At 42.8% G+C, this 17,313-nt stretch overlaps 1 protein-coding gene across 1 annotated transcript in view; it reads left to right on the plus strand.

Annotated features, from left to right (window-relative positions):
* LOC141147984 (uncharacterized) overlaps window positions 1-17,313 on the plus strand; it is a gene marked incomplete at its 3' end in the record, with an annotated part of 183,235 nt that overhangs the window by 44,530 nt on the left and 121,392 nt on the right. The window contains 1 exon segment of the mRNA XM_073635139.1: window positions 7,435-7,719. Within this exon segment, the coding sequence (XP_073491240.1) occupies window positions 7,435-7,719 (285 nt within the window).

The raw sequence follows: 17,313 nt of genomic DNA on the forward strand, positions 1-17,313 counted from the left end.
AGGAGGAGGAGGAGGAGGAGGAAGATTGTGTCAATATGGAGGTGGAGTCTGGCACTCAGCATCAGCAGCAGTCTTTAAGGGATCAGTCCCAAGAAACACATGGACTTGTACGTGGCTGGGAGGAGGTGGCTGCGGACCATGTCATCCTTAGTGACCCAGAGGACTCCGGACCGAATGCCTCAGCAAACCTACACTGCATGGCCTCCCTGATCCTGCAAAGCCTGCGTAAGGATCCTCGTATTCGTGGTATCAAGGAGAAGGACCAATACTGGCTGGCAACCCTCCTTGATCCACGTTACAAGGGTAAGGTTGCGGACCTTATCTTGCCATTGCAGAGGGAGCAGAGGATGAAACATCTTCGGGAGGCCTTGCAGAAAGGTCTGTGCAACGCGTTCCCAGAGACTGGGAGGTTACAAACTCCTGTTTCTGGACAACGTGTTGCTGAGGCTTCGGTCAGTCAAAGAAGGAGCGGTGGAGAAGGTGGCCGTCTGACCGATGCGTTCAGACAATTTTTTGGTCCGCAGCCCCAAGGTATGATCGGTTCCAGCAACCATCGCCAGCGTCTGTTTTACATGGTGCAGGAATACCTAGGGGCAAGATCAGACTTGGACACCTTTCCCACCGAAAATCCTCTGGGTTACTGGGTCTTGAGGATGGATCACTGGCCAGAGCTTGCACAGTATGCAATTGAGCTACTGGCCTGTCCTGCATCCATTCTTTCGGAACGCACATTCAGTGCTGCTGGAGGCGTGGTAACCGATCACAGGGTGCGTCTGTCCACTGATTCGGTCGATCGACTGACCTTCATAAAAATGAATCAGTCTTGGATCACCACCAGCTACCAAGCACCTGATGCTGATGTAACCGAATAATTTTTTTTGAAATCTCAGATCCCTTCAAAGACTGCCTATGCTGATGCTGAGTGACTATCCCTGAGTAATTATCCCCTTCCTCCTCAATCATCACGCTGATAGCTTGTAAGAACATTTTTGGTTCTGGGCGCCACCACCAGTGCCTAAGGCACAATTTTTCAGCCCCTGTTTAACAGGGGCGTGTAATTACAATTTTTGATGTAATACTTTGCAGCAGGGCTCGTTCCTGCATTCCAACTAGAGTGTCTGTGAGGGGTTGCAGTGTTGTGGCACCAGCACCAGTGCCTAAGGCCCATTTTTTCTGCCCCTGTTTAACAGGGGCGTGTAATTACAATTTTTGATGCAATACTTTGCAGCAGGGCTCGTTCCTGCGTTCCAACTAGAGTGTCTGTGAGGGGTTGCAGTGTTGTGGCACCAGCACCAGTGCCTAAGGCCCATTTTTTCTGCCCCTGTTTAACAGGGGCGTGTAATTACAATTTTTGATGCAATACTTTGCAGCAGGGCTCGTTCATGCGTTCCAACTAGAGTGTCTGTGAGGGGTTGCAGTGTTGTGGCACCACCACCAGTGCCTAAGGCCCAATTTTTCAGCCCTTGTTTAACAGGGGCGTGTAATTACAATTTTTGATGCAATACTTTGCAGCAGGGCTCGTTCCTGCATTCCAACTAGAGTGTCTGTGAGGGGTTGCAGTGTTGTGGCACCAGCACCAGTGCCTAAGGCCTAATTTTTCAGCTCCTGTTCAACAGGGGCATGTAATTACAATTCTTGATCTAATATTTCACAGCAGAGCCCTGTGAGGGCTTACAGTGTTGTGGCCACAGCAACACCTAAGGCCCAAATTTCTGCTGAGTATATAGGGCAGGACCCTACTTTCAAACAACTAACTTACAAACGACTCCTACTTGCAAACGGAAGGAGACAACAGGCAGTGAGATGAAATCTACCCCTAGGAAGGGAAATTCTCTCCTGTAAGAGTTAATATGGGAAAAACATTTCTCCTTTCCACTAATGCTTTCCAATCCATTGGGACAAAAAGTGAGGTGAAATCTTCTGAAGAGGAGGAAAGACAGCAAAACAAATGTCACAGGGGTGATAACCCTTCTCTATGTTTTCCAAAAAGCTTAAAAAAGATTTTTTGGCTGGAGCTAAACACGTTAAAAATGTACCCGTTCAAAATTACAAAGAGATTTTACTTAACAACAAACCTATAGCCTGTATACTGCTGTTCAGAGTATATAGGGCCTGGTGGCCCCACACCTTTCCTTATTTTAATTTGGGTGCGGGGTTCCCCTTAATATCCATACAAGACCCAAAGGGCCTGGTAATGGACTGGGGGGTACCCATGCCGTTTGTCTCACTGATTTTCATCCATATTGCCAGGACCCGACATTACATTAAACCCGCAAGCAGTTTTAAATGAGATTTTTTCCTTTAAAAATGACATTTGGTGCAGGGAGTGTTCTAAACACGGGAAACATGCGTCACTTTACAGGCATACTATAGACACCCCTCAGGTACGATATTTAAAGGAATATTTCACTTTTTTTTTTTTTTACTTTAAGCATCATTAAAATCACTGCTCCCGAAAAAACGGCCGTTTTTAAAAGTTTTTTTTGCATTGATACATGTCCCCTGGGGTAGGACCCGGGTCCCCAAACCCTTTTTAGGACAATACCATGCAAATTAGCCTTTAAAATGAGCACTTTTGATTTCGAACGTTCGAGTCCCATAGACGTCAATGGGGTTCTAACGTTCGTGCGAACTTTCGGTCCGTTCGCAGGTTCTGGTGCGAACCGAACCGGGGGGTGTTTGGCTCATCCCTACTCTCCACCATCCAGTTTAAAATTCTATCACTTTAGCTACTTTGTTGGTTACTGAACAATAGGTCTGACACAGCAGAAGGTACACTATATTACCAAAAATATTGGGATGCCTTCCTTTACACGCACATGAACTTTAATGGCATACCAGTCTTAGTCTGTAGGGTTCAATATTGAGTTGGCCCACCTTTTGCAGCTATAACAGCTTCAACTGGGTTGATTAGTATGTTTATTTTATAGAGCTAAATGAGTTAAACTAAAAAACGCTGAGGGTTTAATACTACTTTAAACATAGTATGAAAAAAGACAAACCAAAAAGGAAAGCGAAAAAAAATAAAAAGTATATATACTGTATATAATTGAATTAACAGTTGAATTTCCAAAGTAAACAAAACAAAATAAAGAACTAGTTTTAGTAGGTCATAAATGCCCAATAGCACCATGACTGATGCTATGTTGGGGTCGTGTGTAGGGGAAGGGGTTAGTGGGGTGATTCTTGGATAATACAATGAAACACATCATCATCTAGGGCAGTCTTTTTCAACCAGGGTTCCTTAGAAGTTGCCATGGGTTCCCTAAGCAACTCCTGCCTCTCAGATAAGTGACCACTGACACCAGTGATCTTTTTATGTCTGTTAGGGGGGATTATTCCCTATGACCACAAATGTAAGGAGCATTCTTTCCACTGACCATCACACCGATGTACCATGAGATATTATGTAGATATAATCATTTTTTAGTGGGGATTCCCTGAGCCTGAAAAGTTATCTCAGGGGTAACTTCATGTTAAAGAGGCTGAGAAAGGCTGACCTACAGGCATGGCCAACAGCTGGTCAATAGGGATGAGCCGAACACCCCCCCGGTTCGGTTCGCACCAGAGAATGTGAACAGGCAAAAAATGTGTTCGAACACCCGAACACCGTTAAAGTCTATGGGACAGGAACATGAATAATCAAAAGTGCTAATTTTAAAGGCTTATATGCAAGTTATTGTAATAAAAAGTGTTTGGGGACCTGGGTCCTGCCCCAGGGGACATGGATCAATGCAAAAAGAAGTTTTAAAAACGGCCGTTTTTTCGGGAGCAGTGATTTTAATAATGCTCAAAGTGAAACAATAAAAGTGTAATATCCCTTTTAATTTCGTACCTGGGAGGTGTCTATAGTATGCCTGTAAAGTGGCGCATGTTTCCCGTGTTTAGAACAGTCTGACAGCAAAATGACATTTCATAAGGAAAAAAAGTCATTTAAAACTACTCGCGGCTATTAATGCATTGCTGGTCCGACAATACACATAGTTCATTGATAAAAACGGCATGGGAATTCCCCACAGGGGAACCCCGAACCAAAATTAAAAAAAAAAATGACGTGGGGGGTCCCCCTAAATTCCATACCAGGCCCTTCAGGTCTGGTATGGATATTAAGGGGAACCCCGGCCAAAATTTTTTTAAAAAATGGCGTGGGGTCCCCCTCAAAATCTATACCAGACCCCTCAGGTCTGGTATGGATTTTAAGGGGAACCCCACGCCAAAATTTAAAAAAAAAAACGGCGTGGGGTCCCCTTAAAAATCCATACCAGACCCTTATCTGAACACGCAACCTGGCAGGCCGCAGGAAAAGAGGGGGGATGAGAGAGCGTCCCCCCTCCTGAACCGTACTAGGCCACATGCCCTCAACATTGGGAGGGTGCTTTGGGGTAGCCCCCCAAAACACCTTGTCCCCATGTTGATGAGGACAAGGGCCTCATCCCCACAACCCTGGCCGGTGGTTGTGGGGATCTGCGGGCGGGGGACTTATCGGAATCTGGAAGCCCCCTTTAACAAATGGACCCCCAGATCCCAGGCCCTCCCCCTGTGTGAAATGGTAAGGGGGTACTTACCCCTACCATTTCACTAAAAAACTGTCAAAAATTTTAAAAATGACAAGAGACAGTTTTTGACAATTCCTTTATTTAAATGCTTCTTCTTTCTTCTTTCTTCTATCTTCCTTCGGTTTCTTCCTCCATCTTCTTCTTCTTCTGGTTCTTCTGGTTCTTCCTCCGGTGTTCTCGTCCGGCATCTCCTCCGAGGCGTCTTCTTCCCTTCTTCTCCTCGGCCGCTCCGCATCCATGATGGCATGAAGGGAGGCTCCCGCTCTTCTCTTCATCATCTTCTGTTCATCTTCTTCTCTTCATCTTCTTCTCTTCATCTTCTTTTCGAGCCGCTCTGCATCCATGATGGCATGGACTTTTTTTCCTTGCATGCGCCCCTTTACAGGCATACTATAGACACCCCCCAGATATGAAATTTAAAGGAATATTACACTTTTATTGTTTCACTTTAAGGATTATTAAAATCACTGCTCCCGAAAAAAACGGCCATTTTTAAAACTTTTTGTTGCATTGATCCATGTCCCCTGGGGCAGGACCCAGGTCCCCAAACACTTTTTATGACAATACCATGAATATAAGCCTTTAAAATTAGCACTTTTGATTTCTCCCATAGACTTTTAAAGGGTGTTCCGCGGCATTCGAATTTGCCACGAACACCCCAAATTGTTCGCTGTTCGGCGAACTTGCGAACAGCCGATGTTCGAGTCGAACATGAGTTCGGCTCGAACTCGAAGCTCATCCCTACTGGTCAACAAGTGGACCTTTCACTATTAATTGCACTTTCTCTCACCCCCTTCCTCCGCCAATCTCTTACACAACTGCAATTTTTGTGTGTGTGTATCTATAAACAGTACCTTATTTTCTTTCCTCCATTCTCCAACTTCTTAATTTTTTGCCCTTTTGAGAGTTACATACCCTAAGCCCCCGAGGTCTTCTGGAATATCCAAGTAACATATCCTAAAAGGCTGCAGGATAATGAATGCTGAGGAATCACAAGAACACACAAAAATGAAAATTGTTTGCAGTTGTGTAAGTGAAAGGTTGGAGGAGGGGAATGACAGGTAATCCAAGTAAACTATATCTACGGCCAAGTTCTTTTTTTTAACCACTTCTCTCAAATGGACTTACCTGTATGTCCTCTGGTTTCAGTGGTTCTACCAGGGTCATGGCTGATGTGGCAGTCATGACCTTGATATAATTTTTTAGAGCTGAGCGATGCTCTATAATGTAAAAGTGATCTGAACTGCTATACAGCCACTGGATCACTTTTACATGTGGCGGAATGTAATCCCCCCTCCTACCAACCTTCTGGGCTCTCCTGTTGTATCTGGGAGCCTGGGACTGAAACCGTTGGTCGGGGCCGCACGCCATAGAGATGAAGGAGGAATTTACATAGTTGCATAGCTACATAGTTAGTCAGGTTGAAAAAAAGTCCATCTAGTTCAACCTATAAAAGAGAAAAAGGAAAAAAAATACAATCTCAATATACATTCCCATATACACAATCCTATACCTACAGTTAATCCAGAGGAAGGCAAAAAAGCCCAGCAAAGCATGATCCAATTTGCTCCAGCTTCCGTTCCCACATCGTCTCTATGGTCTATGAAACCGGAATCAATGAAGACTTTGTTGCTTCGGATTGTTGTTTATAAGCCATTACCAGCTTGTAAAGTTTGCTCTTTTGAGAGCAGAGATGAGACTTGATGCCTAATAGACCCCAGATCTCTCAGTAAAGAGTACCTGTCACTGCCCCAGCTATCACAAGGGATGTTGTTCATCCATTGTGATAGGAATAAAGTCAATATATTTTTTTAAAAAGACTGGAGTAAAAAAGAATTTACATAAAATAAATAATACATTTATTGTGCTCATGCGCAAATGCGAACACATGCATCGGTCCTGTACGCGTATGTAAATGGCAATTGCGGCACACATGTGAGGTTTCCCCACAAACGTCAGAGTGAGAGCAATGATTCCAGCACCAGACCTTCTGTGTAGCTCTAAACTGGTAACCTATAAAGACTTTTAATGCATCCTCTATGGAGATTTTTAAGTACTGTAGTTTGTCGCCATTTGTTTTCAGTAAATATATAATGTTATGGGGTTCTAAGTAATTATCTAGTAAAAGCTGATTATTACATATATATGAGAAGTATCAGAATTGGCCTGGGGGTCAAGTGGTTAAATTTGGATGTAGAGAAGGGTTAGAACCCCAGCCAGCTGCCTGCTGGGTAGATTCACCCTCTATATTTATCCTGTCGACCATTGTTACCAGAACAGAAAGTAATAGGAAATCCAAAATTTGGAGTTGCCACCTGAATAGAAATAAAGAAATCCTGCATTGAGGACACTCATTCCAGTGACAACTGTCTAGGAGAGTTAAAAGCTATCCCCTCACTTCCTGTTGTGTCAACAGGACAGTAAATGAAGGGAAATTCCCCCAGTGGGGTTTTAGCCCTTCTCTACTCTATCCAAACATTTTTAGATTTACACATACTCTAATGGTAACTGCTGAAAGATCTGCTATAGAGCTCTTTCAGACAAGCAGTACTGCTTACTGCCCTCTGAAAAGGGATCGCTTTTCAGAAAGCGGCATAGTAGTGGCTGGCAGGCATCCAGGAGGTGTTACTGCCACCTCCGTTTTATTCTGTTTTTTCCTCTGCATCCTTTGTCCACAATGTTTGTGGAATAATTGATTAAAACAAAAAGGAAAGTGATAGTCTAGACAACAGTTTATGTTAGACTGCACTAGAAGATTTTTTTTAGCAGATAGCTGTACTAATGTTTTTGGCTTCTAATTTTGTAGATAGGCAATAGTATATAAAGTACACAAAAAGAAAGCATTGGAATGACATACATGTCCCTTTTTTTTTTGCAGATATCCCATCCGTTCACATCACTTCCCAAATGTTTAAGTTGAATGTTCAGCAGAACTTGGTGTGCAGTGTTTCTGGATTTTACCCAGAATCCATCACAGTGAACTGGTTCTTGAATGACACCCTGGTGGAGAAAGCCAAGACTCGGAGGATCAGTAGTTCAGATGTGGAATCTGTCTACTTCTTCACCCCGACACAACAGAACTGGGACATGGAGCTGAGATGTGTGGTGGAACATGGAACCCTCAACATCCCACATATGGAGAGACTGCTGATACAAGCCCCAGGTGAGAGACATCCAATTTAACAGAAGTATTTTAAAATAAACATTAATATATATAATTCCCAAAGAATGACCTCTTTAGACCCCTGGTGCCCAATCTGCAGCCCTTTGGCACTTTTTCTGCGGCCCTCAGGGCCCCCTGCTGTCACTGATCTGTGTCTCCCTATTGCCCTGTTATAACAGTGATTCCCACTAGTCTTATTCAATATGTCTCCAGTCTAGGACTGTCACCTGAAGCTTTTCCCCAGTCTCCAACAACTCCTATAGCACATTCACAGTCTCTGACAGTCTCCTGTAGCATGTCCACAGTCTCTGACCATCTCTTGTATCAGGTCTGACATCTCTAAACATCTTCTGTACTATGACTGCAATCTCTGACTATCTCTTTATCAAGTTTGCAGTCTCTGATAATTTCTTGTATCCAGTCTGCAGTCTCTGATCTTCTCTTGGATCATGTCTGCAGTCTCTGACAATCTCTTGTATCATGTCTGCAGTCTCTGATCATCTCTTGTAACCTGTCTGCAGTCTCTGACCATCTCTTGTATCATGTCTGCAGTCTCTGATCATCTCTTGTATCCTGTCCACAGTCTCTGACCATCTCTTGTATCTTGTCTGCAGTCTCTGACTATATCTCATATAATGTCTACTGTCTCTGACCATCTCTTGTATCATGTCTGCAGTCTCTGATCATCTCTTGTAACCTGTCTGCAGTCTCTGACCATCTCTTGTATAATGTCTGCAATCTCTGATCATCTCTTGTATCCTGTCCACAGTCTCTGACCATCTCTTGTATCTTGTCTGCAGTCTCTGACTATCTCTCATATAATGTCTACGGTCTCTGACCATCTCTTGTATCTTTTCTGCAGTCTCTAACCATCCCTTGTGTTCTGTGTGCAGTCTCTGACCATCTCTTCTATCATGTCTGCAATCTCTGACTAGCTCTTTTATCCAGTCTGCAGTCTCTGGCCATCTCCTGTATCATGTCTACAGTCCCTGACCATCTCTTGTATCATGTCTACAGTCTCTGACCATCTCTTGTATCATGTCTGCAGTCTCTGACCATCTCCTGTATCATGTCTACAGTCTCTGACCATCTCTTGGATAATGTCTGCAGTCTCTGGCCATCTCTTGTATCCTGTCTGTAGTCTCTGACCATCTCTTGTATCATGTCTTCAGTCTCTGACTATCTCTTGTATCATGTCTGCAGTCTCTGATCATCTCTTGTATCCTGTCCACAGTCTCTGACCATCTCTTGTATCTTGTCTGCAGTCTCTGACTATCTCTCATATAATGTCTACGGTCTCTGACCATCTCTTGTATCTTTTCTACAGTCTCTGGCCATCTCTTGTATCATGTCTGCAGTATCTGGCCATCTCTTGTATCATGTCTGCAGTCTCTTGCCATCTCTTGTATCCTGTCTGTAGTCTCTGACCATCTCTTGTATCATGTCTGCAGTCTCTGACTATCTCCTGTATCATGTCTACAGTCTTTGACCATCTCTTGGATAATGTCTGTAGTCTCTGACCATCTCTTGTATCATGTCTACAGTCCCTGACCATCTCTTGTATCATGTCTGTAGTCTCTGACCATCTATTGTATCATGTCTACAGTCCCTGACCATCTCTTGTATCATGTCTGCAGTCTCTTGTTATCTCTTGTATCCTGTCTGTAGTCTCTGACCATCTCTTGTATCATGTCTGCAGTCTCTGACCATCTCCTGTATCATGTCTACAGTCTCTGACCATCTCTTGCATAATGTCTGCAGTCTATGGCCATCTCTTGTATCCTGTCTGTAGTCTCTGACCATCTCTTGTATCATGTCTTCAGTCTCTGACTATCTCTTGTATCATGTCTGCAGTCTCTGACTATCTCTTGTATCATGTCTTCAGTCTCTGACCAACTCTTTTATGTTGTCTTCAGTCTCTGACCAACTCTTTTATGTTGTCTGCAGTCTCTGACCATCTCTTGTATAATGTCTGCAGTCTCTGATCACCTCTGGCATCATGTCTGCAGTCTCTGACCCTCTCCTGTACCATGTCTGCACTTGAGGCCCACCATATCACGAAAGTTCACCACCACTGCTGTAGACTATATCATAGGGAATCAGGTAGATGTGGTGGGTTTGTTGCCCCTAATAGGCAATGACTGAGGTAACATGTAATACAATATGGCACTTTGTATAGTTTTCTACCAGGGTCTCTAATCTTTTTTCATACAAGGGTCATATCTTATTTTAAACAAATCCGCAGGCCAAAATAATTACTTAAAGTATTTTTAAAGGCTCAAGGTTTTTTACCTTCGTGTATAAAAAAACCTTCTGTGTGCAGCGCCCCCCCTAATACTCACCTGAGCTCCCTCTCGATCCAGCAATGTGCACAAGAGCTGAGCTTCTCCTGCATCTCTCATTCCTCATTGGCTGGGACATGTATTTTAAACTAAAAAACAGGTTTAGAATTACTGGCTCTGTGCTATGAAATTGCTCAGAGCAGCCTTAAACCTTCTCTTCTCAGGTCCCCTGCTGGTGCTGCTGGCTCCTCTTCTTCTCAATGTGACACCGTAGGAAGCCGTTTTCTATGGTGGCACACTTGCGGGCACTGCTCATTGAAGTGAGGGGGGAAAAGCAGAGGTTCAGGAGCTCACAGAGAAAGTTAAAAGACACAATTTCATGAAAAATAGATTACAGGGCCATTAAATAGTGGATGTGTATGGTTTATTTTTGGAGAATAAGGATGTGGTTTAGTGTCATGTCATGTTATTAAAACCAAAGCAATTATGTAGCTACAGTTACTGCCAATGACTGTTAATTACCGTATAATCCAGACAATGAACAGAAAAAGGAAAAATGGGGTGAACAACCCCGGGACTTTTAAGGTGCTTGTATTAAGAAGTAAATAGAGTAGATAGACATGTATATCTTATCCATAAAAAAAGATTTTTATTACAATTGATATAAATTACACAACATGATTAAAAAGTATCTCAGTATTTCAGTATAACATCCACTTTGGGTAGACAGTAGAAAAATACCACTCAGTAGATACCACTCAACATGTTTCGTTCATTTGGAGCTTCCTCAGGAGTTTTGGTATAAATTTATGGTATACTAGAAATGATAAGAAAAACATGGATGAGATATCGTGTTACATAATAAAATTTTCAATCTAGAATATATTAGTATGTATGTATATGGATAACATGTCATATAAAACTGTAAACAGCTGAAAAAAATCAAAAAGATCGAACGACAAAAATCAATCCATCAATAATAATAGTAATCTTACCAGGCTGCCAAAGATTGAATGTGAGTTGGATTGGTAAGGGAGTATTACCGATGAATAACATCAGAGATACAAGGCATCAGGTAGGTCTCTCAGACAGAGGTTCCCATCCGCTTATGGCCACAGAAGGACACAGAATTAATATATCCTTAATAGGAAAAATAAGAGAGATAGAATAAGGTATCAGCCAGATGATGTCAAAAAGGCATCAAGTCTGAGCACCAAATTAACATAGGGGTTACCTTAGGTGGAATCAAAACTCTTTTGCTGGAGGTAAAAAATCCTCACTGCAAGCACAAGCGTCAGTTTAGATGGAGATTCCCAGCCAGCAATTGAAGGGTCAAGAAGATCTTGATAGTATCCAAAGGTGTAAATGCACAAGGATACAACTAGAAGAACAAAGTAATAAAAGTACTGGTACAATGAGATCCATATGTGTAGACCATCAAGCGGAGTCAAATATAGGACACTTACCTATGGTGATGGTTCAGACAGGCATGGGGTGGGAGAGAAACAACCTCTCCCCTAGAAAAGGAGCCTACGACAGAGGATTGCGGTATGAAACCGCGTTCTTATAGTCCTTCCATCCCGATGGCGTCTCACATCACAACCGGGATGCGGACGTAAAGCGAGGAGGCCCAGGGGAGCGTGTGGATAATGGAGGAGGCGGAGGCATCATGGCGTGATGCAAAACACGTCATTACCTACAATGCGCATGCGCCAAGTGGTAAAGTGTACAGAGCGCGTCATTCATCATGGCAAAAGCTGATTGCGCCATCTTAGAAGAGGGAAGGATCTGGAAAATGGGGAATAAGCCGAGCAAGTCATTTAACATGGCAAAGGCCAATGGCGCCATCTTGGAAAAGGGAAGGATCTGAATAGGATGAATATCAGTGAAAAAATAGACTGGGTAAAAGATGGCACATTCAAAATATAAACCTAGGAAAATGAATTGAGTATAAATAAATATAATATCCACAACATAACCTCCCATGGGACTGACACCTCTAGGGCTCCCAAATGAATGGCAATTGATTACCCGCACAGTTCATTGAGTGCCCCTGGCGTCCGTGTGAGCCAAACAATAAAAGAACAGGAATACAAATGAATGAGGGCCTAGATGATGCTTAATACTAATGCTAGCAATAGTAATTATAGTGTTTGGGAATAATTTAGAGGCAGCCTGGAAAGAAATTGAGGAATACCAGACAAATAGGGAAGGATATGTACTTATATACAATATATTTACGGTATTCGAAAAGATTGAAAATAAACAATGAAAAAAAAAAAAAAAAAAAAAATCAATCTTTCTCTCAGTCTCGGGGTTGTTTACCCCATTTTCCCTTTTTCTGTTCATAATAAGTTTTGAATGTTCCTGCCCTCATTATTGTTTTTGTTATTGTTTTTATAATCCAGACAATGTTTCATCGTGTAGATTTATTGCAGTTTTTTTCAAACGTGTTTTGCAACGGCCTCCACAAGTTCCAACACATGGAGGCAAACAGTCTGGGAAAGATTTACTAAAACTGGTGCACACATAAGTGTGTGCAGCTCTGCAGAGTAACCAATCAGCTTCCAGGTTTTATTGTCAAATTTTAAAGCGATATTAAAGCAGTGGTTTTGCACAGAGCAGCCCGGATCCTCCTCTTCTCGGGTTCCTCTCCTGGCACCTCCCTCCTGCTGGGTGCCCCCCAGAGCAGGCAGCTTGCTCTGGGGGCACCCAATCAGGCATGTTCTCGAGCCATGGCTCTATGTGTCGCATTACACACGGAGCCGTGGCGCGACCCGCCCCTCCGTCTCCCGATCGACTCACTGGCTGTGATTGACAGCAGCGGGAGCCAATGGCCAAAAGCCAATCAGGAGTGTGAGTCCCCAGAGGGTCAAGGCTATCATGGACATCGCCGGATTGAGAGGAGGCTCGGGTAAGTATTGGGGGGGTTTTGGCTGGTGCACACAGAAGGTTTTTTACCTTCATGCATAAAATACATGAAGGTAAAAAACCTTGTGCCTTTACAACCACTTTAATTGAACAAGCTGAAGTTAGGCCTGGTTCACACCTATGTAGGTTGCAGTTTGCATATTCCAGGTGCATTTAGCGTTTTTCAATACATGTTTTTGATCCATTGAAGTCTATGGAACCAAAAACCAGAAAAAAGTCCCTGGCCCCTTCCATAAAATGCGTAGATGTGAATGTGACCCATAGGAAACCATGTTAAATGGACTGTAGTGTGTTTCTGCAAAACTGAAAATGCATTAAAAAATGCATAGGTATGAACCAGGCCTTAGAAGCTGATGGGGGGAATGGGGGGGGGGGAATTCTATCCTGCAGGGATGGATACAAATTACCTTTGGAAGACTGCTTATGTTAGGTAGACAAAATCCCTCAATAGACCAAAATAAATGACAGATTAAAATTTTTTATCATACAATGTTAAGGGCCTGAATTCTCTGGTTAAGAGACACAAAGTACTGAAAGAACTCCATCATTACAGAGCAGTTGTGGTATTCCTCCAGGAGACCCACCTAGCTCTGGATACAAATATTAGGTTATATTCTCCCGCATTGCCTACCTGGTTCTATAGTGACACATCCATAAGGAGAGCTAAGGGGGTTGTAATTGGGTTTTCAAGATCGTCTAAGTTTTCTCTGACTAATAGACTGACGGACCCCGAGGGCCGCTATCTCTTTCTGAAGGGTAAGCTGGGGAATAAAATGTTTACTCTAGCTAATGTCTACTGTCCGAATGAAAACCTGACTGTATTCTTAAAGCAGGTATTGGACAAGCTGATGGAGTTCAAGACGGGGGAGGTTGTTCTGGCAGGGGACTTCAATTTTTGTCTTAATCTTAAGTAAATCTTAAGTAAGATTTAATTAAAAACGATCGGGCGTAAGCTGCATGAATGCCATATTATGGACGTGTGGAGAGTGCAGCATGCAAAAGTACAAAAGTACTCAAGACTAGATTATATTATGACTGACCATAGCCTACTGAACTGTGTGGAGGAAACCAGAATAGAAATAACAACGCTATCTGACCATTCTCCGATCTCAATGAGGATTAGGTTACCGGGGTCCCAAAGACAACCACTCTCATGGAAGCTAAATGAAAATGTATTAAAAGATGATAAAGTGGCAGAAATAGTGCAGAAAGAGATTGAATTTTTTTTAAGGTTAATGAAACAGGCGAAATAGCTGCCTCCACAATTTAGGAGGCTTTCAAAGCATATATTGGGGGGGTCCTTATATCCAATGGGGCTGGGGAAAAAAAGAGAGAACAAAAAGACGGCGAAAACTCATTAAGGAAAAACATTTAATAGAACAAGAACATAAAAAATACAAGGGACACCACCAGGAAAGCTTACACCAGCTGACCATTAAAAGGGAGGAGTTAAGGGACAGCATGGAACAGGACTCAAGGAGGGCCCTAAATAAAATAATAGGAGATAGATATTTTTGGGGAAACAAGACAAGCAAGCACCTCGTGAGGTTATTGAAAAAGAAAAGTGACTTGAATTTTTTTGAGAAAATTCAAAAAAAAAATGACGAGGCAGTATTTACAACTAAAGGGATAGCAGAAGAGTTTAGGAAGTACTATGAAGCCCTCTATACTGTAGGACAAAAGGGATATCCGGTACAAATAGAGGACAGGAAGGTGGAAGAATTCTTGAACGGAGCAGGGGTGGCAGGGCTGTCTGAGGGTGACAGAGTCGACATGGATATACCTATAACTGAAGACAAAGTTTATACCGCATTAAAGGATTCGCCCCTGGGAAAGAGTCCGGGCCCAGACGGGTTTACTACTTATTTTTTAAAAAAACATAAAAAACTTTGTTTCCGAAGCTCTGCCATTATTGGAATGAACTGGGTACCAAATGTGAAATGGGGGGAGATGCCCTATCTGCAACCATCACCCTGATATTAAAAGAGGGAAAAAACAACATGCTGTGCTCTAGCTATAGACCCATTGCCCTATTAAATGCGGACACCAAATTATATGCCAAGGTTCTAGCGGGCAGGTTGAAGGATAAAATGTCTACCCTGGTGAACCCAGACCAGGTGGGTTTTATACCGGAAAGAGAAGGTAGGGACAATGGAGTGAGATCATTGCTCCTTCTCAAGTCCATTAAGTCCGGTGGGTCCCCAGCTCTATTCCTGTCGATGGATGCCGAGAAAGCGTTCGACAGGGTAGACTGGGGACTCATGATCAAAACATTGGAATTAATGGGAGTAGGCCCAAGATTTATTACATGGGTAAGAATATTATACAATCACCCACCGGCATCCATTAAAGTGAATGGGGTCCTTTTGAGACCTTTTAAGATGGAGAACGGAACCAGACAGGGGTGTCCATTGTCTCCCCTCTTATTTGTATTAACTCTGGAACTCTTGCTGGCTTCTATCCGAAACAATCCAGACTGTAGCGGGGTAAAGATAGGAACAGAGGAACATAAACTTGCGCCGTTTGCTGATGATGTCCTTTTTTATATTACTAACCCCAGGATTACGATTCCAAATTTGCTGCAGATTTTAAAAAGATATGGTGACATTTCAAATTTCAAGATAAATCTCAGCAAATCTGAAGTCTTAAACATAAATATAGACAAGCAAGAAGAAGAAAAACTTGTAAGGGAATTTCATTTTCCCTGGAGAAAGGACATAAAATATTTATCTAATTCTCTAAAGAAAATGTATTTAATAAACGACATACCCTTATTAGACGAAATTAAGCAAGAAATAAAAAATATGTTAATGCGCCCCTCTCTTGGATCGGACGCATTAACACAGTAAAATTGGTGTTGGCCCCAAAAATACTTTATAAATTCCAAATGCTTCCGATTTCCCTCCCACAGCCATATATGAGAGCCCTACGAGGCCTAATTGCGAGGTTTGTCTGGTGTAACAAAAAGCCACAAAGGTTTGTCTGGTGTAACAAAAAGCCACAAATTGCATACAGGGTTTTGACTAGGGGGAAAAAACAAGGAGGATTAGTTCTACCGGATTTTAATAAATACTACATTGCAGCAACACTTTCACAGGTTATGGAATGGGCAGGGGAGGTCTTGGATAAGAGATGGGTCAATATTGAACATAGTATGAGTAGCACACACCTAGGTCACATTATATGGAACCCTCCAAAATACAGAACACTTAGCACAAAGACACCGGATTTAACACTTAATACACTAAAACTTTCTCCCTTTTATTGCCTTGCGTGTGTTTCCAGAGATGACTATCATTGCAGATTTTATCATTCATTATTTCGATAAAACTTTGTGTATCAGTAATGCGTCCTGAAAATGTAACTGTTTGTGCAAATAAAACAAGTATCACAGATAGTATTGGGAGCCAATGTAGGGATTGGAGGAGAGGGTTGGCAGACACTGAGCAGGTGGTAAGGTGGATAAGCCTGGCAGCAGCATTCATGATAGACTAAAGAGGGAATAGCCTATGGAGAGGCAGGCCAATGAGAAGGGAGTTGCAATAGTCAAGGCGAGAGATAACAAGGGAGTGAATGAGGAGCTTGGTGGTTTCATTTGCCAAGTCATGGAGGGGGGCACGGGCGGGGGGGAATATTAATAGCTCGATTTTAGAGAGATTTAGTTTAAGGAAGTGGTGTGACATACATGTTGATATGTCAGTTAGTAATGCGAGAGGAGACTGAAGGAGTGAGGTGAGGAGTAGACAGATAGATTTCGGTGTCATCGGCGTATAAGTGGTACTGGAAGCCATGGGCGATTATCAAATGACCAGGGGAGGAGGTGTAGATAGAGAAGAGAAGGGGTCCAAGAAGAGAGCCTTGGGGGACCCCCATAGAAAGGGGCAATGCAGAGGAGGAGACAGATTTGTAGGTAACACTGAAGGAGCGCTGTGATAGGTAGGCATAGAACCAGGATAGAGCAGAATCTTGGAGGCCAAGGGATGGAGAATATTGAGAAGGAGCGGATGGTCAACAGTATCAAAGGCCGCAGAGAGGTCAAGTAGGAGTATGGAATATTGGCCGTTGGTTTTAGCAGTTAGTAAATTGCTAGTGAGTTTTAGTTGGGCAGTTTCCGTGGAGTGCTGTGAGCGAAAGCCAGACTGTAAGGGGTCAAGAAGGTTATTTTCACAGGGGTATGAGCTAAGACGGTTGTAGACTAAGCGTTCTAAAAGTTTAGAGGTGAATGGGAGCAATGAGATTGGTCTTAAGTTGTTCAGGTTGGTAGGGTCCAGTGAGGGCTTTTTAAGTATGGGATTGATCTGCACATGTTTCAGAGGGGAGGGGAAGGTGCCATTAGAGAGGGAGAGATTGAAGATGTGAGTGAGGGAGCATAGAATAGAAA

The sequence above is a fragment of the Aquarana catesbeiana genome, linkage group LG06 (genome assembly GCF_042186555.1).
Source record: "Aquarana catesbeiana isolate 2022-GZ linkage group LG06, ASM4218655v1, whole genome shotgun sequence".
Classification (NCBI taxonomy): Eukaryota; Metazoa; Chordata; class Amphibia; order Anura; family Ranidae; genus Aquarana; species Aquarana catesbeiana.